This window comes from Mirounga leonina, unplaced genomic scaffold (genome assembly GCF_011800145.1).
Source record: "Mirounga leonina isolate KUSES-001 unplaced genomic scaffold, KU_Mleo_1.0 Mir_166, whole genome shotgun sequence".
Taxonomy (NCBI): Eukaryota; Metazoa; Chordata; class Mammalia; order Carnivora; family Phocidae; genus Mirounga; species Mirounga leonina.
The window spans coordinates 36,210,308-36,236,676 of NW_023270418.1; the positions used below are offsets into that span (position 1 = coordinate 36,210,308).

The following is a 26,369-nucleotide window of genomic DNA, read 5'->3' on the forward strand; positions in this document are numbered from 1 at the left end:
CGGGCCTTCGGCAGTGTTTCCGGGGAAAGGCTCGTTTTTTGCAGAAAGGCGGGCTTTGCCGCTGCGCCCAGGGGCCACCCTCTGGTTTACTACTTCATTCGCTCTGCTCTGAGCTGCTCGCCTAGGCACCAGCCTTGATTTTCTCTTCGCCTGGTAACTGGTTTAACTCTGCCTAATCTCTGGTGGGGTCTTCAGTCTCACTTCCCTTAACTTCAAGAAATCTCACATCTTGGCAAGACTGACAGTTCTTCTCCATAATTGATTCACTTTGTATCGTCCTTGTTTGGTAAGAGACTCCATCTACAGAGCTGGAGCAGGGATAAGTGGGGGGGGGGGGGACGACACAATAGTGTTCAGTGGGGAGGGACGGACTAATTTCATAATCGGGCAGTTCCTTAGTGAATATCTGAATGGTTAATGGCTGTCTTTAGCTGCGCTATACATCCATCAATAGGGGACTTGTTCCATACTCATGGGACAATGGAATGCTCTGCAGCTGTTAATAAGAAGGAGATGCGCTCGATGTCTTAATATAGACCCATCTCCAGAACACCCAGGCATCTTGCCTTTGAGCAGTGCCCACTGCGGCCGCGTGCTCACCAAGAAGTGAGTGGAGTCGCTCAGGGACTGCTGAAAGGTCTCCTTACCGCACGACGCCCGCGGAGAGGGAGCGCAGCACGGCTCGCTGGCCAGGGCTCCGTTCTCTTGGGGTCATTGTGTGTGTCCCTGCTGGCCCCGTCCTGTGAGCTGGAGTCGAGTCATGTCGCCCTCAGGCCTCACTACGCGGCCCACCCCTGCATCCGAGGATGGGAAGCTTGCTGACCGCCCCCCGCCGCCCATCCACGTGCCTCGTGTTCCCTGGAAACGGAACCGATGCCATAAAGCCTAGAGCCCCCACAAGCACAGCCCCACGTGAGGGAAGCCCCGTGCGGTGGGCTGAGAGCCGTGGACACGCGCGCGCACGGATCCTGGAAGGCGGCCCCTGAAAAAGCAGCACCTGACCCCCACCGCGCGGAGCTGTCCCCAGCGCGCGCGCGCCCACGTGCGTAACACTTAATAAAAGTGCTTCTCGGAGGCGTCGCCCTGAGTAGATCTAGCTCACGTGGGCAGCTCAAAAAGAAGTGCGGCGTACCTGTACGTTAGCTCCAAAAAGGGAAACCACAGACAGACACGCATGCCACGTGTCGGCTCGTGTGAAAACGTGGTCCGTGTAAGGAGAGGCGCAGAGACACACTTGCTTGTATAAAACACGGGGGAGAAATAGATCGGAAACCGCCAACAGCGCTAACCTTTAGGGAAGGAAACACAGGAATCCGGGGTTGGGGTGGGGACAGCCTGATGTTTTCACCATAACCCCCTCTGTGCTCTGAATTTGTTTTGCCGCGTGTGTGTAAAGCCTACTTTAATATTATGATTACTTGTTGCGCAAGATCGCAGGAGGTAAAGCATGGGGCGCCGCAGAGCATGCGGACGCTCTGCCAGGCTGTGAACGGGCAGCCTCCGCCGGGGGCTGGGGCGGCTGGCGAGAGGCAGCTCCACCGCATGGTGCTGTGGGCTCTGGTTCATGTCACTCCGAGGAACAGGGGCTGCTCCGGCACAAAGAGGTTTTTGACAGCGGAAGGCAGAGCCAGAGCGAGAGCAGACCCTGGGCAGGCTCCCAGGGAGCCCACCCCCACTCCAGTGGGAAGGGGTGCCCTCCACCCCTCTGCAGACCAACAGGCTCTCCTAGGAAATGAGCTGCTGCATGCGCTGTCACTACGGGGTTCGGAGAGGAGCGATTCTTTCAAGAAACCAACGTGTACGTGTATGGCATGTTCTGACCGCTGCGTCCCACGAAAATACTTGAGTTTTTAGGTAACTCGTTTCCATCTTCAGGTAATCTTTGATTTTGATTCACGCAGCAATGACGACAACACAACGTATTTTTCAATTGATCTGCCCCACAGCTGGGTTCATTTCAGTATTTCCTAACGCATATTCACGTTTTAAACTTAAAAAAAAAAGAAACAACAACAACAACAGGCTGGAACGTGTACCCTATCTCACCACCGTGCTTTTCTATTTTGCCAAAACCTGGCTTTGGGGAGGAGCAAGTGATCTCCGCTTCTGAAATGGCACTACCCGGGCGCTGCTTGGAACCTGCGTCCTCTGGGGAAGTGACACAATGTTGACCCGGGAGGGGGCCCTGGGCGCTCCTCAGCGAGGCGCTGCCCCCACTGGGGTGGGGGGCGGGTGGCGGAGGGGAAGATGAGGCTGCTGACCCACTCGGGACCGGTCCATGCCTGTCCGGCCTCTGCAGGGGCTCTGCCCTGGGCATCCCCGTCCCCCACCTGGGCGTGGGGAGGCTGGGCGGGAAGAAGTCAGCCCAGCACCCGCCACTGTAAGAGGAAACGGAGAGAAACAGCTCCAGTCAGCCCCACAAGTGAGGCCTGGAAAACTCTGCAGCTGGAGCGAACACAAAGGACTTTTCAGACGCTGCAGCCAAGGTGCCCAATGAGCGATTTTTTTTTTTTTTTTTTTACAGCTATTAGGGTGACAAGCCTTTCCAAAGGCCAGCAGTTGGCGAGGGCTTCCAGGAAGCTGGTCTGGCACCAGGCTGGGATTGGAGCAACTTTAACGAGTTAACTTCAGAAGGAAGGAATCGTCAGGGAAGGTTTAAGGTTCAACAAACTTTTTGAATTATTTTGCAAAAAGTCCTGGCTTTCAAATTCAAAGGCATGTTTAGCCATGACTGTTTTAAGCCAGAGATTATTTCAGAGGCCACGCAGCCCGCACGTTTCTGATTCATTCACTCCAGGTATCTGTCTTAACTCCTCGGGACAGGCTTTGCAAGTGCCATCCAGTGCCGGGAAACACGGGGGTCACCTTACACGTCCCGTCAGACACCCCGGCCCCCGCGTGCCCCTCCCGCTGCCAGCCCCCCGTGGTCGTATGTGCACACGCGCGCACACGCACACCTTCCCCAAGCAGGAAGCTGCTTTCTGCCAAGAGCGAATGGAATTCAGATTTCCAGAGGGTGTCCTTGGCCTCCAGCTCCACAGCCACACACTGAAGAAAGGTCCTAGTGTGTGTGGTGGGGGCCGAGAGAGAGGGGCCTCCATCTCTGCTCACGTCTATCTGGGCCCCAAGCAAAACCCACAACTGGCTGCGCTCGCCTCAGCCACACCCGGCCTCAGTCACATTCCTTCCCTTCCTGAGCCCACACTGGGTGGCCCCACAACCCAGCTTCTACACCTCCCTCCCCACCAGCGGGGAGACCGAGGCCAGGCCCTCATGGGGCAGCCACCAAGTACAAGTGAGGGGGCCGCACCCCAGGCCCAAGGCAGCCGGAAACCACCGAGGGGCCCTCAGGGCTGGGCATCCCACCCGTGGTCTCCGCTCAGCTATGGTGGGAGAAGACAGTACTTACTCCCCGAGCAGCACCCCCCGGGGCCGAGCTCCCTGCAGGAAGTCCCTCTTCATAGCCCACCTGCACCCTCCTGGCTGCAGACGACCCCCACACCAGGAAGAAGCACTGTCCCCGTCCAGGCTGGGCCTTCAAGCCCTGAGATCTGGCATCCTTGGGAGTTAAACATTTACAGGCAGAGACCAACACCAGCCCAGTAAATGAGACAAGTCCATGATCAGCCACACACGGTGGACAGGCTGGTCACGCTTAGCTTCTCTTTGACCCCAGTCACTGGGACCCTGCCACCTGCGTGGCCAGGGAGCAGCAGGTGGGAAGTGTGATCCTCCTGCAGGTCATCAGAGTCAGTGAGGACCGAGATGGGCAGGAGCACTCATGGCTTCTCAGGTGCTCAGTGCCCAGGGAGGCCTGGTACAGGAAGCGGGGGCTCCCGGGGCCTGGCCTTTCTGCCTGGGGAGGAGGCTGCGGCTTTGCCACCCGGGCCTGGGGTCTCTGCTTGGGCTCCTGTCCTTGCTCAGGGCTGCTCTGATCCTCCTGAGCTGGGGGGTGGTGGCACCCTCGCCCTGCTCTTGCCCACCGGGGTCTCTGGCTGAGTGCCGTGAGGTCCTGCCGTGGCCTGAGAGGCCACCTTCACTGTCCCTTCTGGCCAGCTCAGACCTTGCAGTTCAGTGTTTATGTAATGCCGAGACCCTACCAGCCCCTCCTTCCAAGCATGGCCCGCAGTGGTCTTAGCTGCGGCGACGCTCTTCCTGCATCCCTTGGGGAGGGCCTGGCATGCGAGAAACAGCAGGCTAAGGAGCAGGCCACGGTCACGACCGGGGCCTTGAGGATGTGCTCCTGCTGCTATCCTAGTAGCCAGGGGGCCGTGGCCTGCTGTGGGGTGCAGTGCAGGTCCCCCTAGAGCAGACAGCCCCCGCTGGAAACGCAAAGGAGCATGGGATTCGGAGTCAGGAGCCCCAGGGCCTGGCCCCAGCTGTCAGTGGCTGGTGTGGCCTCTGGGCAGGGTCCCCTCATCTCTGGTGTTGGGGCCCCCACTTCCTAGGCTGTCCATCTCCCAACACCTACAGAGATACCTTCCCATCCCAAACGCCGGCCCCTGGTCTGATGCAGCCCATTTCCAGTGCAGGACAGGGGTAGGCGGTGGAGAGCTGTAAGCAGGGAGCTGCTGTGGGCTGTGGGGGTCACTGGGGAGGACACTCCAGTGAAGTCCTCTGAACCTCTGCGGATGGCCCCACCCCAGTCCCTACACACACCCACCGGCCTGAGCTCAATCACGCCCGGAGCCCGTTTTCTGGGGCGTCGCTCCACCTAAGGCTGTCCCACCTCGTGAGTCTGCCCCCCTGCTCCTGCAGCGGCCTCGCCTCGCAGCCAGGCCCCCGTGAGCTCCCACCTGGAGCCCACCCACCCAGCCGGGGGTTCCACGGGGCAGTTCAAGAAGAAAAGCAGAAAAAAAAAGCATTCCAGTGTTTTAAACTGGGAGAATATTCCATTTGACTTGACAAATCCAGAACCTAAGGACAACACAACCACAAGACCAAGGCCGAAAGGCCCAAGAGGAGGGGAAGGCAGGAGGGGCGCCCCCGGGCCCGAGGGTGGCTGCTGGATCCCGGCCGGGGAGTGGATGACAGGGGGCCCCATCGCAGCCCGGGCAGGGCCCGGGAGACAAGCCTAGAGCAGGTTCACAGGCTTGAAGCCAAAGGTCCCAGCGTGACCTGGCCTTGCACTTTATACCCTAGATGCAGCGCCCGGCTGCCGGAGGAATGAAGCCGGCGGCCCCGGGGTTGGCTGCTGGGCGCTGCCCACCTCCGCTCCAGGGGCCGCGTCTAAGGCAGGGGGAAGGGCCCTGAGCGCTGTCTCTCAGAACAGCCTTCCTCCCACCGTCTTCCACATGTCCTCTACTGCCTGTGACGTCACCCCACCCTCTGCCTCGGTTTCCCTAGCAGGGCGGCGGAGAACAGTGTCGTGGCAAGTGTTACTAGCAGCCTAGTCTGATCTTGTATGATGGTTCAGTTCCAGAAGACAGATTAGGTAGGAAATCCCTTCAATTGCCCCTAAAAAACAAGGTTCCCAGAGCTGTGTGTGGCTCGAGCCCACTGTAGTGGGAGCAGTTCTGGGCGCACGTGGAGGGTGTCCCCGCTCCTGTAGAGGCTGCTCCCCAACACAGGCTTTAAAGGGAGCCCCTGGGGCTGCTGTGATGATCAAAGCAGACGCGGGCTCAGGGTAAGGGTGGGGGGCCGACAGGGACGCCGGGGACGCCAGCCTCTGAGGCCGGACTCGGGTCTCCCTCTGCCTCTGCCTCTTTTCCTTCCCCTTCCCAGATGGCGCCCAGGCCTCCCGTGGGCCAGCCAGACCCGACAGACTGAACCGTCAGACCTCCGCCCTGGAGCCAGTCACTGCCAAGGACCAGCACCTAAGGGGTGGCTCGAGCCCAGGACACCCGCCTGGTCCCAAGAGGCCTAGCACATGTAGAGGACGACCGCCCGGCCAGGGGCTCTGGGTCACCCCTAGAAGCCGGGAAGCTCGGCCTGCCGCTCTGAGTCCTGCACAAGCCGGTCAGCCTCCCAGGGGCGCTGGGGGCCCCCCGAGCGGCCTGCCGGTTGCGAGGCCCCTCGCACTCCGCGCGCGGTGGCGCCAGGTCCAGGGTGTGTGCAGAGACTGAACGTGCCGAATTCTTGGAGAAGGTGGCCACAAAGAGCCCCTCAACCAAAGCAGAGTGTCCGTCCGCGCACTGTCCTCTCCTGCTGACGGGCCACAGAAACACTTTGGGAGGCACAGGCCCAAACCAGATGCCAGGCCCCTTTGCCTCGGCTGGCTGGCGACCTCCCTGCCCCCTGCCCGCCCGCCCGCCCTCCGGGAGCCAGCCTGGCTTCCCCCTCACAGCCCCGGGCCCCCCGGGAGACGGTGCATCTGGGACTGAGCCCCGGCTCTGCCCCTGCCTCACGGGGGACCAGGCAAGGCCTGGCCCTTCTGTGCAGCATGGACCCCCCACGACACGAGCTGTGTGTCCCAGCCCCCTCCCAAACCTGACACACACACGCAGCCTCTCGGGAGCACCTGGCGGCCAGCGAGCCTGTGAACACGGCCGCCCCGGCTACGCCGCCCAGGGAGCTGCCCCAGATAACGGGGCTACGTCAGCGCCTCCATCCCCTGCCGCGCACGGGGCCAAGGGTAGGCAGGACGTCTGGCCCACGCTGCCCCTCGCTCTGCTGGAGGCCATGCTGCCTTGGCGGGTAGGCCTGACGGTTGAGAACGATGGCAGATGCACGTTGGGGCACGTGAAGAGCAGGCCAGAGGGGCCCAGCTCTCTCCCCGCACCACCCCGGGGGGCCGGAGCCCCTTTCCTCACCACCAGAGGCTGTGGGCTGTGCGCCTGCCTGCGGCCCGCATCCAGGCCCTGGGCTCAGAGGCCTCCGGGCAGATCTTGCGAAGGACAGGACCTCCAGGCTGCACACGCGCCCCATCCGCATCCCATGGAGACCTGTGACCGGGGGCTTCCAGAAGCTCTCAGGTCAAGTAAGGGATGTGCCCATGGGGTCTCCCCTACCAAGGTGATGTCTCCTACCGGCTAACACAGTTCTCGAATTAGGTGCAGGGCCAGACCCCCGACCCCACAACCTCAAGGGCTCACTGCTGCGCCGCCAGGCCCATTTCCGGGATCCACGAGAGAACACCAAGGCTCGGAAAGGCGAGCTGACCACCCCAGCGCTCTCCAGGCCGGACGGGTGGATCCACGCCGGCCAGGGTTCCCAGGAAGAGCGCGTCCGTGGGCTTGGCGAACACTGGAGCGTCAGCGGATGAGGCTAAGTGTCAGATCAGCCGCACGCGACCACGGCACTGAAGCCTGCAGGACACAGTAAGGAACGCGGGGGGCGCGGGGAGGCCACGGCTACCAAGACCCACTATTGACCCACCATTGTGAAGACATTCGCTGTCCCCATCCTCATCTAGGGAGAGGAGGCTTTCTGTGGACGCTGGCCGTGGGGGCAGAGGTGGACCCCACAGAGACAGGCCAGTTGCGAGGCAGGGGACCTGGCCAGAGCCTTCTCAACCGGCTGTCCAGACCTGTTATCAAACACCAGTCGCAAGGAAGCAAGGCCCTGGCAGAAAGGACACGGTCTGAGCAGTGGAATGAAGCAGAGCTACGCGTGGACCGCGGGCTGGAGTGGGATGGCGGGGAGCTGGCAGGACGGCGGAGGGAGGTCGGCCTTCTCCATGAAGGGTGCTGAGCCAGCCTGCATAACCAAGGGGGAGAAAATGTACCTTGACCTCAGCCTCACATTGGATGCAAAAATCGATTCCAGATGGACCATGGATCTACATGTGAAAGGTGAGCTAATAAAGCTTTAAAAAACCAGAATATCTTTATGACCTTGGAGTAGTCAAAGCTTCTTTAATAGGATACAAACAGCACTATCCAGAAAGGAAATGTTTGATTAACTGGATCACATTAAGAGTTCACTTAAAGTTCTTCTGTTCGTCAAAAGACGCCCCTCTCGGGAGGAACGGCCTGCTGGGGGGGAGCCGGTGGTTCTGTGCTAGGGAAGCACGCGTGTGTGTGTGGGCACGTGGGAGCACGATCGTTTCTGCCCCTCGCAAGCCCTCGCCAGGACATGGGAAGGCAGACAGAAAGAACAAGTGTACATCAGTAAGAAAAGAAGTCACGAGCATTTTTACAAAGGACAATATCCAACCAAGTAGCAACACGGGGAGGGGCTCAGCTGCCTGGGCCGTCGGGTTCCTGTGGACGAAGATCCCGATCCGCCGCCGCCAGATCCCGCCCCGGCCCGGCCGAGAGGGAGCGCCGCAGGAGGGCCGGGTGCGGGGAGGCCCCGGCCGGGCGGCGGGTGGGGGGAGCGGCCGCGCCCACGGGGACGCTGCTTGGCAGGACTTAGGGGCAGTAAGCGCGCCCATCCAGCGGCCCGGCGGCCCCACACCTAGGCAGACGCGCGCCGGAAACGCAGCCTGTATGTTCGCCAGAGAGCCTGCACAGGATATTCTTAGCACTAATGTTAACAACCCGGCGCTGGAAGCGGTCGACAATAGAACGGATAAACAAAGTGTAGGCCGTTCACACGGTGGCGGGCCAGCCACCCGGAGCGCGTGAAGCGCTGCTCTGCACAGCCACGTGGGCACGTCTCCCGGGAGCCAGACGGACACACAGGTGCGCTGCCGGGGGCGTCTGTCTATAGAGGGTTCAAGAACGGGCAACGCCGAGTCCTGCTGCCAGAAGCCGAGACGGCGGTGACCGGGCAAAGGCGTGCCCGGAAGTGGGCACACAGGGCCTTCCCCGGGACCCCTCTGTCTGGGTGCTAGTTATATGTGGCCCGCGCTGAGACGTACCAAGTGCTCTCGAGATCTGTGCGCTCGTGTGTGCGCGTCATCCCTCAACTGGAACGTTGGAAGCACCCTGTATGCAAGTTCGGACCTCTCTGGGCCTAACTTGAGAGCTGGACAACCCAGGCCTGGAGAGCGGCCGGGCCTGACCTCCCACTCAGGCCTCCTGACCATGCTGCCCTCGGGCTCAGCCTCCCCTTCTAGGTTTGGGCCCGCGGGGGCCCCGCGACCACCAGAAATGTCTCCGTGGCAACCCCAGCGCCATCTGTGAAGCTGTCCCTCACACCCGCCAACATTGCCTGCCAGGTGCCGGCCAGCCTCGCCCAAGACCTGCCGTGGAGAGACCTGAGTCCAGCCACTGGGGCGCCCCCGGACCAGGAGTTACGGTCATGGCCGCCGAGGAAGTAAGAGGCCTCCCGCTCTCCTCCGGGCCTTCTACCTGGACCGAGGGCCCACGGCCCGGAGCGCTGGCCTCAGGAGGCCGGCTGCATTCTCCTCACGTGCTCAGATGGAGGAAGTGAGGCTCCCAGAGGTTAGGGGGCCTCCGGGGCCGGCCTGCAGCTGGGCCGATGCAGGCTGAGAGCCAGATTGAGGGCATCTGATTCCCAGTCCCGTCTCTTTCCCACTGAGCCACTCCGCCTCGCTTTTAATTTAATTAGGAGAACATTTAATCCCCCCGTGCATTTCAGAGACGGGTTGGAGCTCGCCGGGGCTGGGAGGCTCTGACGGGGCCTGTGACTCACGCAGCCCTGCACAGCACTCCCAGGCGGGCTCCCACGGGGCTTCCTTGGCACCTCGTGCAGACAGAGGTGGTCTGGAGCTCCGAAGAAGACAGGACACCGGTCTGGAAAAGACAAACTGGTCTCATCTGTTCCTGGCAAGCCCCCTCCTTCATCCCCCTGGACGCTAGCCCCGGAGTGGCTTTTTCATCCTTTCCCACCAGTTTGCAGGGCGAGAAATAAAGCAAGGAGCATGGCTGCTCGAAGAGGTGCAGTGCCTGGCGTCTCTGCGGTCCATGGGAGTCATTCGCAGCTGGCCCCAGGGTCCCCGAAACATCCCCAGCTGAGCTGGTCCCATCCAGAGAGCTAGTCCACAGAGCCGAGCGCAGGGCCGAGCCTTGTGACATTTGCCCCCGTTTCCAGAAGGCATGGGGCTGGCCGTGGCCTCACTGACAAACGCAGAATTCAGGAGACATTAGTAGTGATGTGGACGAAAGCCAGGCCGCAGCGGCCTTGCTGGAAGAGAGACACTTGAGCGTTTTGGCATGAGACTCCGCAGGGTCCAGGAGAAAGTTGGAGACATGGAAATTCTAATTAACGCACACGGGGCTGGTTTTGCTCAAGGATCTACAGGCTGTCCTGTCACAGAAGGCCCAGAGGCCCACGGTTGCTGGGGAGGTGCTCACGGTCACCTGGTGGGGGCCCACGGTACCCCAGCCCCGGCCCTGCCTTCCCTCTGCCCGCGGCCCTCCCCATGCCCACATAGATGCACAGGGCGTTGGGCTGTGCCCCCCTGCCCCTGCAAAGCAGGGCAGGGAGGGGGCGGCTGGTAAGCAGAAGCAGAGCCTCGTCCAGCCTCGACAGGGAGATGGAGGAACCCTTCAGGGGAACCCCAGGCCGAGGTGTTTGTGGTGGGCCTGACCTCTCACACCACCTGCCTGGGGGGCCCACATGCACCCAATGGGATGGATGTGGACTCCTGGCCAGGCCTGGCTGTCGTGGCAGCTGGGCGAGGCGTGGGGGGCCGTTTCCCAAGGCTGCTGGGACAAGGGTACCCAGGCCCAATCAGAGCCACAGATCCCCATGCGGAGGCCAGTTCTGACCAGCCGCCCGCTGCCCTCCATGCTAACATCCCTGCCGAGGCACCACGGCCCTCACCGCCTCGTCTCAGGGGAGGCTGGCCTGGCCCTGGGGGCGGGGGGTCCGGCCTGCCTTGGGGTGGGAGCCACAGTCCTGGAGCTCCTTCCAGCCGGGGGCTTCAGGAGAGCCGGGGAGCGGGAGCCTGAGAAGAGCCACGCATACCCTGCTCTTGGGGCCCTGACTGAGGGCTCAGGGAGCTGGTACGGAAGCCCTGACAGCCAGAGGAGGACGTGGCCTCCCTGGGGCGAGGACGATGGAGAAGGAATCTGATGGCTGCTGATGAGGGACAAGGCGGTTTCAGATGGGGACACCACGTGCAAGGCACAGGGATGCACACAGAGGTGGCCCTCCCTTCCCACTGTCCCGCCGGTGGCCCTCAGTGGGCAGAAGGCAGTGGGTGGGGCAGGAGGCCAGAAACTCATCCCAGCTCCTGTTGGGGCGCAGGGCTCTCCTCCTCTCCTAGATGCCCCGTCTCTACCTTACACTTGCCCCTTGGAAGCCCTGTGGCAAGGCTCTGGGTCGGGGGGACACGGGTGCAGAGAGCTTGAGGCAGACGGGGGCTCCTGGAAGGTGTGTGTGTGTGAGATTGCGGCCCAGCCCCCTGGAGCTGGGCGACGGCCCCAGGGCTGCACGGGGACGCTGGGGCTTGCTTGTGCGGCCCAGACCACTCTGCCTCCCCGACCCACGGTGTCCCGGCGACTCCCTAGTTTGCACCCGGTTTCCTCACCGGCCCCCAACCCCCCCCCACCCCTCGCCCCACCAATGGCCAGCAGGCCCCGGAAAGAGGAGCTTCGCCCAGCCCCAGGGACCTTCCCGTAATCAAGGCTGCAGTGACCTCACCTCCCTGGGGCCCAGCGGGTGGGGAGAGCTTGAGATGGAAACAAAATGTGTCTTTATTTATGCTTTTAATTTGAATTCTGGAACTGACCCAACGTGGTAATACACTTAACCTCAGTAAAATGCTGAAGAAAAATGAATCTGTTTTTCAGTAACTGCTTCCCACCCCCTCTGCCCCTTGCGAGACCCCCGTGCACATCCCCATCCGTCGTGCACACACCAGGGCAGGGGACAGCCCTGTCGGGGTCCACGGGGCCAGGCGGCCCGCAGGATCGTCGACGTGGCCCTGAGCAACCGGAGCCAAGTTTAATCAGGGGCACGGATCACCAGGAGCGCCGGGCGGGAGGTGAAGATGCACAGCCCCAGAGCAGGCGCACAGGGTGGGTGCACAGGGCGGGCGCAGCCCTGAATAAACACGCCCACCAGAGCCACCTCCTCTTCCAGCCACGGTGGGGTGGGGCCTCTGCCCAGCTCGTGGCCCTGGGGGCGCCTCGGTCCTGAGGCCCCAGCACCTCTCCCTGAGCGTCCATCCCACTCTCCCCAGTGGGGCTCCCTGAGGCACGGTTCCCTGTGCCAAGGACATGTCTGTGCAGGTCCCCTGCCGGCTCCCCTTGACCCTGCCCTGACCGACCACAGTGCCTTGACCTCAGTCTCCCTGCTCCCAGCCCCTGCCACAGACCTAAGTACCATGCCTGGACACCTTCCTGTCCCCCCAGCTGGTTCACGCCCAGCCGCCACCTCTGGACAGGTCTGCTGGGAGAAGCCATTGTAGGTTCTAGCATGGGGACCTGGCTGAGGACTTGGGTTCGGGCCCAGGCAGCACTGGGGGTGACCAAGGAAACCTCCCCCAGCCAGTCTTGCAGGGCCAGAGAGCCTGTGAGGCGTCACCACGCAGCTGTGTGGATGGTGGGTGGTGGCCCCGTCCTGACCAGTGGGACTCCTCGTGTGTGTGTGTGTTCGAGGGGCTGGGCCACGGCCACGGCCGAGAGAACAAAGGAGAAGAGGCTCCAACGGGAGGAGAGGGGCTGGGGGTACAGGAAGGGGCAGCAGGCCCAGGGAGGCCTGGGGTGGGGGGTCCACCTGCCCGAGGGTTGCGGGTCCCGGCAGGCTCTGAGCAGGCTCTGCACCTGTGTTGCTCGGAACACCAGCCACAGAACTCCCAACCGTTACCACTCCGTGGTCTCTCTCGTGCCCTGGACTCCGTGAAGGCCTCCGCCAAAGCGGCAAGCCAGCATTCTGCCTTCAGGCACCGGCCTGCCCGCCCGCCCGGCTGCTCACATCTCTGCTCCCGCCCCCTTCTCCAGCAAGCCTGTCTGGTCATCTCCAGGACCGATGGGGGCCCTGCAGCCCACTCGCGCCGCGTCCACGAGCATGAGTCGCCCCTGCTTCCTGGTGAGCCGGCCGGCTCCCACCAAGCCAGGGAGCACTTCCTGGGGGCACCCTGCCAGCCACGGGGTGCTGCCCACTTCCCCGTGAGCCTGGGGGGCCTGGAAAGCTGGCCGGCGGGTCCTGCCTGGTCACAGGACCAGCCCGAGACGGTCCCGTCTCGCTCTCAGTCTGGCTACGAGACTCCACCAGCGCTGTCTGAGCAGCCGGGAGGCCCCCCGACCTGGGTCCCCGCTTCCTCGGACACCTGCGAGGCAACGGCCCAGGGCCTCACCCAGACGGAGGCGCCCACGGCTCAGGACAACGCGAAGACCCCCGGAGGAAGGCGAACGCCCTTCCGGGACCTCTCCATGTGTGCGTGGAGACGCAACCGTGTCAGCAAGCGAGCTGGGGGAGGGCCGAGAGGAGCGCACGCCCTCACACCGGAACACCGTCCGGGGGAATCCCCCGTGGGGCGGCGGCCAGAACGGGCCCCAGTGCCCCACTGACCCCACCGCTCGCCGTCACCACTGGGTGCCCCTGCTGGGAGCACTGACTCATCCCTCGCAAGGGAATCACACCACGGCCGGGCCCTGGGGACTGGCCTGGCAGGGCTGCGACGGCGGGGGAGGACGGGCGTGCGTCCCAGGCCAGCTGGGCCTCGGGGGAAGGCCAACTGGAAGGCGTGGAAAATCAGCCATTTCCTCCACCTGAAGGAGCCCCTGAGGACAGCAGAGGCCACTGGCAGAGAGCGCTCGGCATCTGCCCCGCGGCTCTGGCCGGGCTTCTATGGGGAAATGCTGAAAAACAAAGTCGTCTCTTTTTTGGGGGGTGGGGGTGGGGGCGAGGGGAGAGAAAAACAATCTCCTCAGACGCTCGAGGCACAAAAACAAGTGGAAAATGATCAGTTTGGTTTTCCATAAGTCAAAACAAGAGGATCATGTTCCCAGACTTGGCGGGAAATGCCCCTGCTCTCCTCCCCGCCTGGTGCCCGGGCACTGGGTCCGGCCCCTGGCAGCGGGTGGATGGCCCCCGGTCGCTGAGGGCAGGCGGCAAGTGGTGGCGGGCCCCGCGTGAGCAGGCCCGAGCCCCGGGCCGGCACCGAGGCGACCCCTCGGAGCCCCACGTCCCTCCAGCCTGGGCAGGCGGACACTCACTGTGACACGTGGGTGATGGGCGCCAGCAGCGTCTCCCCCTCCAGGTCCAGGTCCTCGGCAAAGCTGTTGGTTCTCATGAAGTGGGCTGTGCTCACCTCTAGCAGCATGGGGCTCTTCTTCACTGTGGGGAGAGGCATGGGGCAGCACGTGAGGCCTCCATGGAAGGCTCGATGGGGCCCAGGGCGGCCCAGAGCCGGGCTCAGACGCCCACCCCAACCAGCCACCCCAGCCGGGGGGCGGGGGGAACAGACTTGCACGCCCAGAGCTTCCCCCAAACTGACAAGACATACGCCCGCAGAGCTGGGTGAGGAGTGAGGATGGTTCCCGAAGCTTCCGCCCTGAGGATCTGCGGGGCCGGCGGGTTAAAATGGCCCCCACGTGCCTGAGGCCTCAAAGGCCCATGACCCCTTCCCAGGGGGAGGACTGCCTGGGCTGAGCTCAGGTGTCCAGGCCTGTCCCCGGATTCACAGCTGACACTCAGGTCAACAGTAAAACGCAGCTGATAAACACAGGTCTGCTGAGAGACCCTGACTTCCGCCACGGCGCCATCACCCTCGTGCAGACAGAGGGCCTTGTATCAGTGGAGACCCAAGGTGGTCTCCTGCCCACAAGGAGCCACAAGCCTGGGAGAGAGGGGGCAGCCCTGGAGCCCCTGGTCCCCCGTTCAGGCCACAGGGCCACACTGGCCACCCAGACCCCAAGGGAAGCACCGAACTACCTCACCCCAACAGACCCATGTCACACTCAGGTTCCCGGGCCCGCCCCCGACAATCTGGTGCCGGTGCTCAGGGCTGATAAGAATACCTACCAGTCCCCAGATATTCAACGCGGACTGATTTTTCTTTTCCCCACTTAAAGATTTTATCGTGAAAGAAGTTCTCATTGTAAAAAGTGCACCAACTCAAAGATTCACGAAGGCCCGCCTCCTCCAAGGTCATCTGTGTCAACTGCCCAGTGGATTCCTAGCTCATCGCTCTCTGCTCATCGTACAGCTGACACCAGGTGAGACTCTCTTTTTTATATATGCATGTGTCTGCTCTGCCCCCATCACGCTGCAGCACGCTCATCTCAACTTTCTACAGGTGTACAGATGGGGAACTATGCTTTGGTAGTTGGGACAATCGTCCGTGGCTTACGTCTGCCACAGTTCACTCAGCCACTCCGTGGTGGATGGTTGCTGAGGCTCCCCTGGCTTTAAGCCACTGCTTTGAGGCGATGATGTGCCACCCATTTGTGGTTTTTTTTGTTGGTTTGTTAGTTTTTTAAAGATTTTATTTATTTATTTGACAGAGAAAGACACAGCGAGAGAGGGAACACAAGCAGGGGGAGCAGGAGAGGGAGAAGCAGGCTTCCCACGGAGCAGGGAGCCTGATGCGGGGCTCGATCCCAGGACCCTGGGATCACGACCTGAGCCAAAGGCAGATGCTTAACGACTGAGCCACCCAGGTGCCCCAACACGCCACCCATTTGTAAGAAAACCTGACACTGGGGTCAGGTGTGAGGGTGCTTCCCAGGTAATTGGAAGTGTTTTCCCAAGAAGCTGTAGCAATTCAGACTTCACCAGCAGTGTGTGAATGTGACGCTAGCCCACGTCCATGCCCACAGCAGCTGCTGGTGCCCTTCCCAGGGCCCGCCAGGCACGGAGGAAGACAAGGGTGCTTTTATTTTTTTCCTTTTATGCTGAAGGCCTTTTGTGGCTTGGAGGCCGTTTGGACTTCCTCTTGCAGAACTGAATTGCCTGTTCATATCTTTTGCTCATTTCTACTTGTCAACTTGTAGGAATTGTTTACCAATTAAAGATATTAACCCTTTGTCATGTAAGGTAGAGAAATCTTCCCCAGTCTATCTTTGGTCTTTTAGCCTTTGAGTGTGGTTGTGTTTATCATAGAAAATGTTTTATGTGTCCACAGTGATATACCTATCTTTTGCTTTATGTTAAAGGAAGATTTTCCCACTTCAAAGGAACATAACTGCCTCTTAAATTTACTTGTGATATAAATGTATGAATGTTGTGTGTGTAAATTTTAATGCATTTAACATTTATGCCTAACATTCTGGGCATTCACCAACAATCTGGAAGTGTAAAAGTACTGTGCGCAATCTTAAGAAATTAACGTAAGAAACAAAATATAAAATTTCTTGAGGAAAACACAGAAGAATATCTCTGGACCTTGGATTCGGCAATGAGTTTTGAAGTACAATGCTACAAGCTCAATTGGTGAGAGGAAGAAATTGACAAACTGGACTTTATCAAAATTAAAGATATTTGCTCTGCAGAAGACACTGCTAAGGGAAACAGAGATAAGCTACAGACTTGGAGAAGGTGTTTCCACATCTCCTATTTGGCCAAGGACTTGTATCTAGAATATATAAAGAACTCCTGCAACTTGACAGCAGGAAAGCCACCAACCCAATCTAAGAAATGGATTACAAGCAAGCATGGCAAAAGATGCTCAGTTTGGTCAACATCAGTAGTTGTTAGGGAAATGCAAGGTAAATAAATCCACAGTGAGCGACCATGACACCTTTGCTGGAATGGCTCAATTTTGTTTTTTTAAGATTTTATTTATTTATTTGAGAGACAGAGAGCAGAGCGAGAGAGAGAACACAGGGCGGGGGGCAGAGGGAGAAGCAGACTGCCCACTGAGCAGGCAGCCTGATGCGGGACTCGATCTCTGGGCCCTGGATCATGACCCAAGCCAAAGGCAGATGCTTCACTGACTGAGCCACCCAGGCACCCCTCTGGAATGGCTAAATTTTGTTAAACAAAACTTGAGGCCTGACAACGCCACGCACTCAGGAGGACGTGGAGCAAGTGGAGCTCACTGCCCCCGGTGGGAGCGAGGAATGATGCGGCCATGCTGGAAACGAGTTTGGCGGTGTCTCATAAAGCTAACCGTGCACCTGCCATGTGACCCAGCAGTCCTTCTCCCAGATATTTACCCAAGTGAATCAAAAATTTACGTTCACAAAAAGCTGTACATAAATGTGCACAGCCACTTCACTCACAATCGCCCAAACCTAGAAACAACCAAGACATCCCTCAGTGGGTGAATGGGTAAATGAATGGTGTTATAGCCAGACGATGGAACACCGCCCAGCAAACAGAAGAAATGAACTAATAATTCGTGGAGCAACATGGGTGACTCTCACATGCATTTTGCTAAAGCAATGAAAGAAGCCAGATGTAAGAGGCTACATGTTCTATGATTCCATTTCTATGACATTCTGGAAAAGGCAAAACTGCAAGGACATAAAACAGATCAATGGCTGCTCGTGTTTATGGGAGGGGGAGTATTTGACTTCCAAAGGGTTGCATCAGGGAATTTCTAGGCCTGTGGAACTTCTCTCGGTGATGCTCTGGTGGTAGATACGTGATTCCAGGCATTTGTCAAAACCCACAGAACTGTCTCTCTCCAAGAATGAATTCTATTGTATGCAAACTGAAACAAACAAACAAAACCAAAAAAACCCACATCAACCAGCCTATTGCAGGATCCTAGGAATGAGAGCAGACTGGGACAAGTGAATTCTGTGTGACGAATGTATGACATCATACCACATGCCATGGAACGGATGGGGAGAAGGTTCCTGAGCCTTGGGAAACCATCTTTAGACTGTCATAAACATAGGGCTCTAGTTGGTAATTTTGCTTCTCGTAGGGAAACTACGGGTTAAACAAATAAGTAAATAAATTATTGATAACCGGAGCCAGGTTTCTCACAATATTGCCAATATTCTCGAAGAACAGTGAGCTAAGAGCATTCGCTCTACCAGACACCCACACTTCTTACAAAGCCGTGGCCTGTGAGATGGGTGCTGCAGATACAGAGAGGTGGCCGGGCCGGCAGGACAGGATGGCGCATCGGGAAATAGCCCGCATGGCCAGGGACGCTCGCCCCGAATCCGAGGTGGCCAACACAGGGTGGGAGAGGGTGTTCGGGGACAGTCGACTGTCCACGTGGGAGAAACGTTAAATTGGACCCCTCCTGCTGTATACCAAAAATTCATCCTTGGCATTCTGGGCGATTGAAGACTTAACGGAGAAAAGCAAAAACTCTAAAGCCTTTAGAACTGAACCTAGAAGAATCTAGAAGAATCTAGAAGAATCTCCATGACCTCAGAGTTTGGAAGGGTTTCCTAAGACTTCAACAATATCTGTATGGGAAAAGGCCGATGGATTCGACCGCACTTAAAATCAAGGCCTCATCAGCAAACAACACCTTCAGGAGTGAAAAGATGACCACGGAAGAGGCGCACGCACCACAGAGAAAGAACTCATGCAAATCAACAGGGAAAATATAAAGCACGTAATGAACAGTGGGCAGCAACGAAGCACGTCGGCAAAGAAGGATCCGGATGGCTGGAGGACACGCGCAAAAGTGTTGTGCCTGCCTCGCAATCAGGGAGATGTAAACAAACGCGGGGAGCTCACGGCCCGTGGGGGTGAGGGGCAGACTTCCAGCAGGAAACTGCGCAGACATGACTTCGTCACACCAGGGAGAAGAGTTCTCTGCCCATGACATTCCCAGAGAGCACAGGAAAGTGACCGGTAAGCCTCGAGGAATGCGAGGACATTCAAAGGCTCACAGGCCCGGGAGCTGGCCGCCTCCATTTTAGAGACTCGGGGCTGAGATTCAAGTACCCTGGGTTATATTATACAGTTGTCAAGTGACAGAGCTGAAACTCTGTCCAGGATTCAAATGTTCTTTCAAAAAAGAAAAAAAAAGAAGAAGGAGAAAAGGAAAAAGAACACAAATACATATTTTTACATCTGCATCACTTGTATACAGAAGGAAAGAAGGGCAGGATGGTGGCTGGAAAGCGGGGCTGCTTTCTAAACGCCCGGGATGACGAGTGCCATCTCCAGAGCCCGCGGGCTGGGCGGTGGGGGGTGGGGGGAGCCACCTGACCCCTGGGAAAGGCCCAGCGCTGGTGTTTTAGGAAATTAAACTGTGCACATCCGTTGGCTGCCCGCAGCGGGAGGGGCCCGCACCTGTCAGAGAAGAATGTGTGCTGATTGGTTTAATCCTGGGAACAGCACGAGGGGCCCCGCAGCGAGGGGCAAAGAGAGGCTCCACAGGTGTGTTTTTCCAAACCGCTCTGCCCGGTGTCTGTGTCAGAGACTTCGGGGTCTGCCTCCCTCCCCCGTCGCGGGCAGGCAGTGGCCGGGGGGCCGCGGACCACCCCCCGATTCCCGCGGCTGTCACAGCTGCAGCCGGAGGTGCAGGGAGTCTGGGAGATGGGGCCTCGCGTCCTCAGCAGATACGGCCGCACGCTGCCCCCTTCAGGCACGGGCTCGGGGGCAGGTGCCGGGGCCCAGGAGAGCCGGCTTGTGGCCCCCACCCCCCAAGGAGCCCGAGATGGGACAAGCCAACCCACAGCCCTGGCCTCCCAGCCACGGAGCAGGCCGAGCCCACGAGCCCACCGTGCACCCGCCGGGGCAGCACTGCCAGGACACCCGGCCCCCAGGAGGCCCGGGCCCCGGGGAAGAGCCCGCGGTGTCCCGGCGACGAGGAAGTCGCACTTGCGTGAAGACGGCCCCATGTCCCGATGCTGTCATTCCTTGCTGCTTTGCCTTGTCAAGGCCAGAATCTGGGCCGAAGTGTTCAGGGCAGAACAAAACAATTTTGTTTTCTAGGAAAATGGGAGGTCTGGGATGGCGAGCGCAGCCTCTGGCGTGGCGACCGGCACAGCTGGTGACATGGGCTGCCAAGCCGCGCCCTCCCCCAGGAGAACAGAACCGAACACAGCAGCTTCCTTCCCGGCCGGCAGCCGGGCTCGGGAGGCCAATGTCAAGTTCCTTTAAAAAAAATATACAGGCACAGAAGAAAGACTGGAAGGAAATAGACCGAAATGTTAACTGTGTCTGGGTTTGGGTGAAGAGACGTTGAGTGACTTTCGTGTCCTTCCTTCACACGTCGTGTTTTCCAGTTGGGACGGCACCTCTGCACGCTGGGGAGGCAGCTGTTTGTGGAAGGCTCCTACCCTGTGCCCTTCGGGCCCCCACCTCGCCAGAAGCGCCCCCCTCGGGGCCCGAGCCGCAGCCTGCCATACACGCGCCCCAGGCCTCCCTCCCGGCGGCGCCGACCCTCGCCTCCCTTGGCTCCCTACGTGTCCCCTCGCTCACATGGCCAGGCTGGGTCAACCCCAACACCAGGACTCGTCTGGCTCCCCCGAGATGCAGGAGGAGGGTCGCATTCCCCCTCTGCGGCTTGAGGGTGACCCTGCTCCATCATCACAAGAGCGCCACGGGGCGGCGGCCTCCGTCCCTGATTCTAGAGGAGCAGACTGAGGGTCGGAAGGGCGACACGTTGTGCCCTGGGTCCTGCAGACGAGTGGGACCTCCAGCAGCAAGTCAGACCCACAGCCAGGCTTCAGCCCACCCTCCCTCCCCCGGCCCCACTGCCCCCTGCCCTCCACCCTGGGGACAGTCTCCCTGGCAACTTCCCCACCACCCCTCGTGACTGATTAAAGTCCTGTGTAGCCCCCCAGGGGTAACCCGTGCCCTCTGCCGGCTCTCTCTGTCTGGGGTAGGCGGGCATGGGGCTCCCGTGTGCCCGGCCCCGGCCCTTGGCGCTCAGGCACAGACTTGGTCCCTGGGCCGGCCTGTCCCACGGGGATAAACAGAAGCTGCCCCTGTCCTTCCCGAGCCAGAGCCCCCTCCCCCCCCGAAATCCAGCCCTCTTGGCGGATTTGCCAAAGCCCTGCAGATCCAGCACCGTGAACGGGAACCCCCTCCCCGGGCATGCGGACAGCTGCCTGTGCCCGGCCCGCAGAGCCCAAGCCAGCCCGGCCGCCACCTGTGTCTGCACTCAGAGGCGAGGAGTAAGGAGCATGGACAGAAAGCGCAGAAGCCGTCCCCACGACAGCTGCAAGGAACAGGGCGAGCGGTGGAGCGGGGCTGTATTCCCAGCTGGTACCCAGTTCCGCCAGGAAAATACCTTGCTTGAGGGGACACCTGTTGTTTTCGCCTGCCCGGCAGCCAGGCCTGGGCTTTGGGAAGAGCTTCTTGAATCGTCCTCAGGGAGCTGCCCCTTCCCCACTCCCAGGCCACAGGGCTCGGGCACCCAAGGGCTGTCCCCAACAGGGGCCCATGGCCCAGGTCTGGGGATGGCTCGTACCCTGGCTGGGGCCAACGAGATCCTGGCCCCAGACTCCGGCAGGAACAAGGGGGGAAAGAGACGGCCTCTGTCTGCCAGGTTTGCTGAGCTGGTGGCCATCTTGTCCCCTTGGGAAAGGGCTGCCTGAGGCTACAGCTGTCCCCGTCCCGACCCTGTCCCCAGGGCCTGTGCACGGGGTGGGGTGGGGGGCAGTGAGGAGAGGGAGCGGGAGAACAGAAGAGGGAGCAAGGCGGGTGGGGGGAGAGCACAAGAGGGGGAGAGTGAGAACAAGCAAGCGAGATCATCCCAGCCCCGGGTCCAGCTGTGTCTGAAACAGCTGGGTCCAGATGTACGAGCCAAAAAATGTCCCTTTTGTGCTTCAGCTAGCTTGAGTTTGGGGTTCCATCGTTTGTTACCAGGACAGTGCCCTCGGGAATGTGTGTGACAAACGGCGGTGAGACATGAGCCTGAATGAAGGGAGGGATCTGGGGGGTCGAGGTCCCAGGAGAGCTCGGGGACGCACAGGGGACGAAGGGGCTCCTGAAAGCCAGTGGCTGGCCTTCTCCTGCTGGGATGCTCATCCGCCCTCTCCACCCCTTCCGCGAGGCCCTGTCTGTACCCCACTGACGGGATGACTGGCGCCGACCGTGGAACATGCCGGACCTCCTGTCCAGTTGGGGATGTGCAGATAGAGTTGACATGAGCAGAACAGCCACCAGGGAGTCAAGGGCAAAGGCGACCTTGGGCGTCCTGGCCCATCCTGGGGACCCCGAGTGGAGCACACGGAGGACCCTCACCCCGTGCCTCCCCTCCCACCAGAGCTCCCTGGCCCCCGCACACACGAGCTGTGCGCCCAGGGGTGGGGTCTGAATGGCGGGGGCGCTGGGGAGGATGGGTGGCCACAGCACCAGGGCAGGGTCAGGCCCGAGCGCGTACAGGAAGCAAAAAGAGAGCAACACAGCCACCCACACAACTCTGCGACCCTTTGGGGTCCCCATGCTCCAGGAAGTCACTGTCCGAGCCTCCCAGGACACAGTTTCAGGGGCTGGTTCCCGGCAGCAAGAACAGCCCCGGGAAACGCTAATATACAATGGAATCTGGGCTAAGCACTGTCTTCTCCAAGAGCTGAGCTCACAGGACATTCCCAAGAAACCTCTGGAGAGGTGGGGAGGAAAGTTTCTGGAGGTCTTTGGATGAAGAAAACAAAAAAGTGGCCTTGATTTTCAAGGCAAAATTACAGAGGAAGAAAAAAATGTTTTTAATCTAATTAAGAGCGATCTTTTCACCTTCATCACAACATCGCGGAAACGTGCCAGAGCCTCACTTCACACAATAATCAGAGCAATTAGTGAGGGAGAAGCCTTGGAAACCGGTGCAGATGTTCTCAGAATGTTTAATGGGGAAATGAGTTGCAGGCCTCGTTCTCAGCATCCGGCTCCAGGCCCTGGCTACCAAATCCAGACATCTGCTGGGGCCCCACCCCCAGGCCCCGAGGGCGCGGGCTTGAGAAACGCAGGTCCCTTCCCAGGCCGCCTCCCAGCCAGGCCAGATCTGGGGCTGAGAGGCTCCCCACGGCTCCCCAAGCTGGAGCCTGGACACAGTCAGAGCCACCCCAGAGCTGGGGGGAGGCTTAACGTAAAAATTATGTTAACAACTGATGTCAAAAATAATCAACTCAGCCTGGCTCCCCCACCCCGTCCCTGCTGGCTGCAGGAGGGCTGGGAGGCAGGGAGAGGGCAGCAGACCCTGAGGGGAACTCGGCTACAGCTGCCCCCCACCACTGCGTTCCCCCAAGTTCGCACAGACCCACTGTGTCGTGAAAAGACGTAGGGGCATCTGCCCGCTATGGCCGCAGGGGCCCCATTCCAATGCTGCCGGTCTCTTCGTGGGCCCAGGAGTCAAACTGGTTGAACATGAGGAATTTCCAATCATCAGAGAACACATGGGCAAACAGGATGATGCTTTACTTAAGAACTGGTCGGTTCCAGAGACCGGGGGCCACTGGGCTGATGTTCTCGAAGCCCTGCGTGGGTCAGGCAGCTCGGCAGAGCTTCCCAGAGGGGACACAGCGGTAAACGACATACGCCGTCCCTACTCTCTGGGACCTGCTACTTATGTGAGCACTCTCTCTGACCTCGGGGCCTGTGCAGCCACACACGGGCTGGGCCAGAAGTGAGAGCGGGGTGGACCCCCTGCAGGGAAGCCCCCCCGGCAGAGAGATCAATACCCTAGCTCCCTTAGCAGCTGCTGGGGCAGCTCTGAGGAGTGCTCTATGCAGCTTCCCAGCTGCCCGCCACGGAGCTCACCCTCAATAAAGTGCACTGCACAAGGATTCCTGAATTGGGCTCTGTATCCAGTGGAACTGACCCAAGACACGGTGACAGGAAGCCATGGGAGCATTTTAAGTAGGAGAGCAGCAAGGTCCACTTTATATTGAAAGAATTCCCTTGGGTTGCTGTGTGAAGAATGGACAGGAGGAGGCAGGGACAGAAACTGAATGACCAGTGAAGAGGGAAGGCCAACCACCCAGGCGAAGAGACAGCAGCAGTGTGGCCGGGGAAGGGGGCTGCCGGGGAGGCCAGAGGTGGGCGAGGTCTGGAGAGCTGAGAATCTGCTGATGGCTTAGACGGGCGCATGGAGGAAAAGGCATTGCCTCCAGCAGACGTCCAGCCAGGCCCAGAGACCAGCGGCATGCTGCTCCCCTCCCTCTGGTCTCAAACCTCCCCCAAACTCTAAAACCAAGAAGTGCAGGTAAAACCATAGATGGAGCATGCCTTTGGCAGCATGAGGAGACAGAACACCACGGCCTTCTGATCGCCTGTGAGTGTAGAAATGGGCCAGATTCGAACAGCGCTCTAACCACCTCCCATCACTGCCAGCCTCTGGCTACAGAGTCAGCAGATGGAGGTTTAAGATGCTCTGTCAAAGGTTCGGAGGGAAGTGAGTGAACTCAGCAAAAACAGAGGAGTATGTACCTCCAAGGACCCTTCCCCTCACAGAAGCATCGAAAAATCAAGCCCAAACCTGTCAGAACTAGAGAACAGTCAGGAAAGAGGCCACGTGAAAGTGGTAGGGGCACGGTGGCATTTTTACTTGCCCTCGGAACACCCCGACCCCCACTCGGTGGCAGCTTGACGATGGCAGTCCACATTTCTGGCGTGGGGCCCTGATCCTTGGTTCTGGAAGGAGCAGAGAACTGAAAGCTGATGGGCATTCCTTGAAAACACCGTGAGGGAGTCCAACAAAAGCCACATGGGGAGAGGTTGTCATGGGGGTACACAGAAGAGCACAGAAAGCCTGGGAGGAAAAGCTGGAGAAATCGTTCCCTCTGGACAAATCAGGCCACTGTATACACTGAGGAACTGAGAAGGCCGAGCTCATGACCAGGGCAGGATGCATGTGTTGAAAAGTCCCCTCCGGCTGTGCTCTCTGCCCATCTCCAACAGGAAGTGAAGACTAAGGCAGAGTTGTAAACAGCCTGGACAGATGTCCCAGTGCCCCCGCACAAAGCCAACCTGCAAAGACTGGAAGAATTCTTTTATTTTTTCCCTCTCCCCCTCTTCTCCCTCTGTTTTCCTGACCCTTGGCACTCAAGGAACCTTTTGTCAAAATACAAGCTGAGCAGGAGCGGAAGGAACAGGGACTTCAGACACCAAACATGACAAAGTTTACAGATTTCACAAAAATAGGTTAGAAGTCACTAAAAAGCGTAGCCCACAGCAAGATAAAAACAGTCTTCAGGAAGGGAAAGAACCTGCTATCTGGGGATACTACATATAATGTTTAGAATATCTAGTTTCCAAGAAGTTATGAAACATGTAAAGAAACAGAGAGGATGGCCCACTCACAGAAGAAATGAGCAGATAATGTTCCTGAGGAGGCACAGACATTGAACTTACTAGACAGAGACTTTCAATCCACTTTCTCAGATATGCTCAAAAGAACTGAAGGAAATCGTAGGCAGAGCATGAAGGAAACCAGGAGGACAATACATGAACAAATAGAGAATATAAATGAAGATACATTAAACAGACATTCTGGAACTGCAAAGCATAATATCTGAAATGGAAAACTCAGTAGAGGGTTTCATTAGCATATTTGAACAGGCAGAAGAATCGGTGAACACGAAGATAGGTCAATCAATTGAAATTATCTGATCTAAGGAATGGAAGGAAAAACAATCTGAAGGAATAAGGAGCAGACCCTAAGAACCTGTGGGATACCATCAAGCGTACTAAGATATCCATAATCGGAATCCCAGAAGGAGAGGTGAGAAAGGGGCAGGAAGAATATTTGAGAAAATATTAGCTGGCAACTTCCAAATTTCTTGAAGGCATGTAATCTATACATGAGAGAGAAATGACTGATCACACAGGGGAACACACAGTAAGATTAACGTCAGGTTTTTAATCAGAAAGCATGGAGGCCAGAAGGGAATGGGATGACATTTTTAAAGTGCCGGGAGAAAAATGAGTCGAGAATTTTATATCTAGGAAAATTATCTTTTGACAATAGAGGGACACTACTGTGCACGTGAAACTAATATAACACTGTATGTTAACTATACCATAATTAAAACAAAATAAAATAAAAAACACTGAAGGGAAAATGAAGATATTCCCAGAGAAACAAAAGCTGAGGGAGTTCATCACTATAGACCTACCCTACAAACAATGCTGAAGAGAGTTCTTCAGGCCAAAGTGAAAGGACACTAGAAAGTAAATCAAACTCACACAAAGAAATAACGAATTCCAGAAAAGGTAACTGCATGGGGAAACATAAAAACCAGTATCATTGTACTTTTAGTTTATAACTTCCCTTCATTTCCTATATGACTTAAAAAACAAATACATAAAACAACAATTATACATCTGTGTAACTGGGAATACAATGTATAAAGATATAATTTGTGACAACAACATGAAGGGGAGCTCTACAGAAGCTGTGTTTTGTATGCTATTGAAGCTGTTGGTATCAGTTCAAAGTATAGCTTTCTAAGTTTAGGATGTTAAATGTAATACTCATGGTAACAAGAAAATATCTAAAAAATATATACATAACAGGACTGAGAAGAGAATAATTGTACCCTACTAAAAAATTAGTTAAACACAAGGGAAGGCAGTAAAAGAGGAATGAGAAACAAACAAAGGTATAAGACATACAAAAAAAAATAGCAAAATGGCAGCCCTTCCTGGTCAGTAATTACACTAAATGTAAATGGATTACATTCTTCAATCAAAAGATATTGGCAGAATGGATAAAAAGAAATTATACAACTTACACTGCCTACAAGACACTCATTTTAGAT

General features: G+C 58.1%; 2 protein-coding genes across 2 annotated transcripts in view; one reads left to right on the top strand and one right to left on the bottom strand.

Moving 5' to 3' along the window:
* The window catches only part of KCNQ1 (potassium voltage-gated channel subfamily Q member 1), a 320,110-nt gene that overhangs the window by 162,261 nt on the left and 131,480 nt on the right, over positions 1-26,369 (bottom strand). Inside the window, exon 11 of the mRNA XM_035013527.1 lies at positions 13,959-14,079. Within this exon, the coding sequence (XP_034869418.1) occupies positions 13,959-14,079 (121 nt within the window). The remainder of the gene's footprint in view (positions 1-13,958; positions 14,080-26,369) is intronic.
* LOC118016182 overlaps positions 1-26,369 on the top strand; it is a 79,752-nt gene that overhangs the window by 21,764 nt on the left and 31,619 nt on the right. The window contains exon 2 of the mRNA XM_035013528.1: positions 14,817-14,960. Coding sequence (XP_034869419.1) covers positions 14,817-14,960 — 144 coding nt within the window. The remainder of the gene's footprint in view (positions 1-14,816; positions 14,961-26,369) is intronic.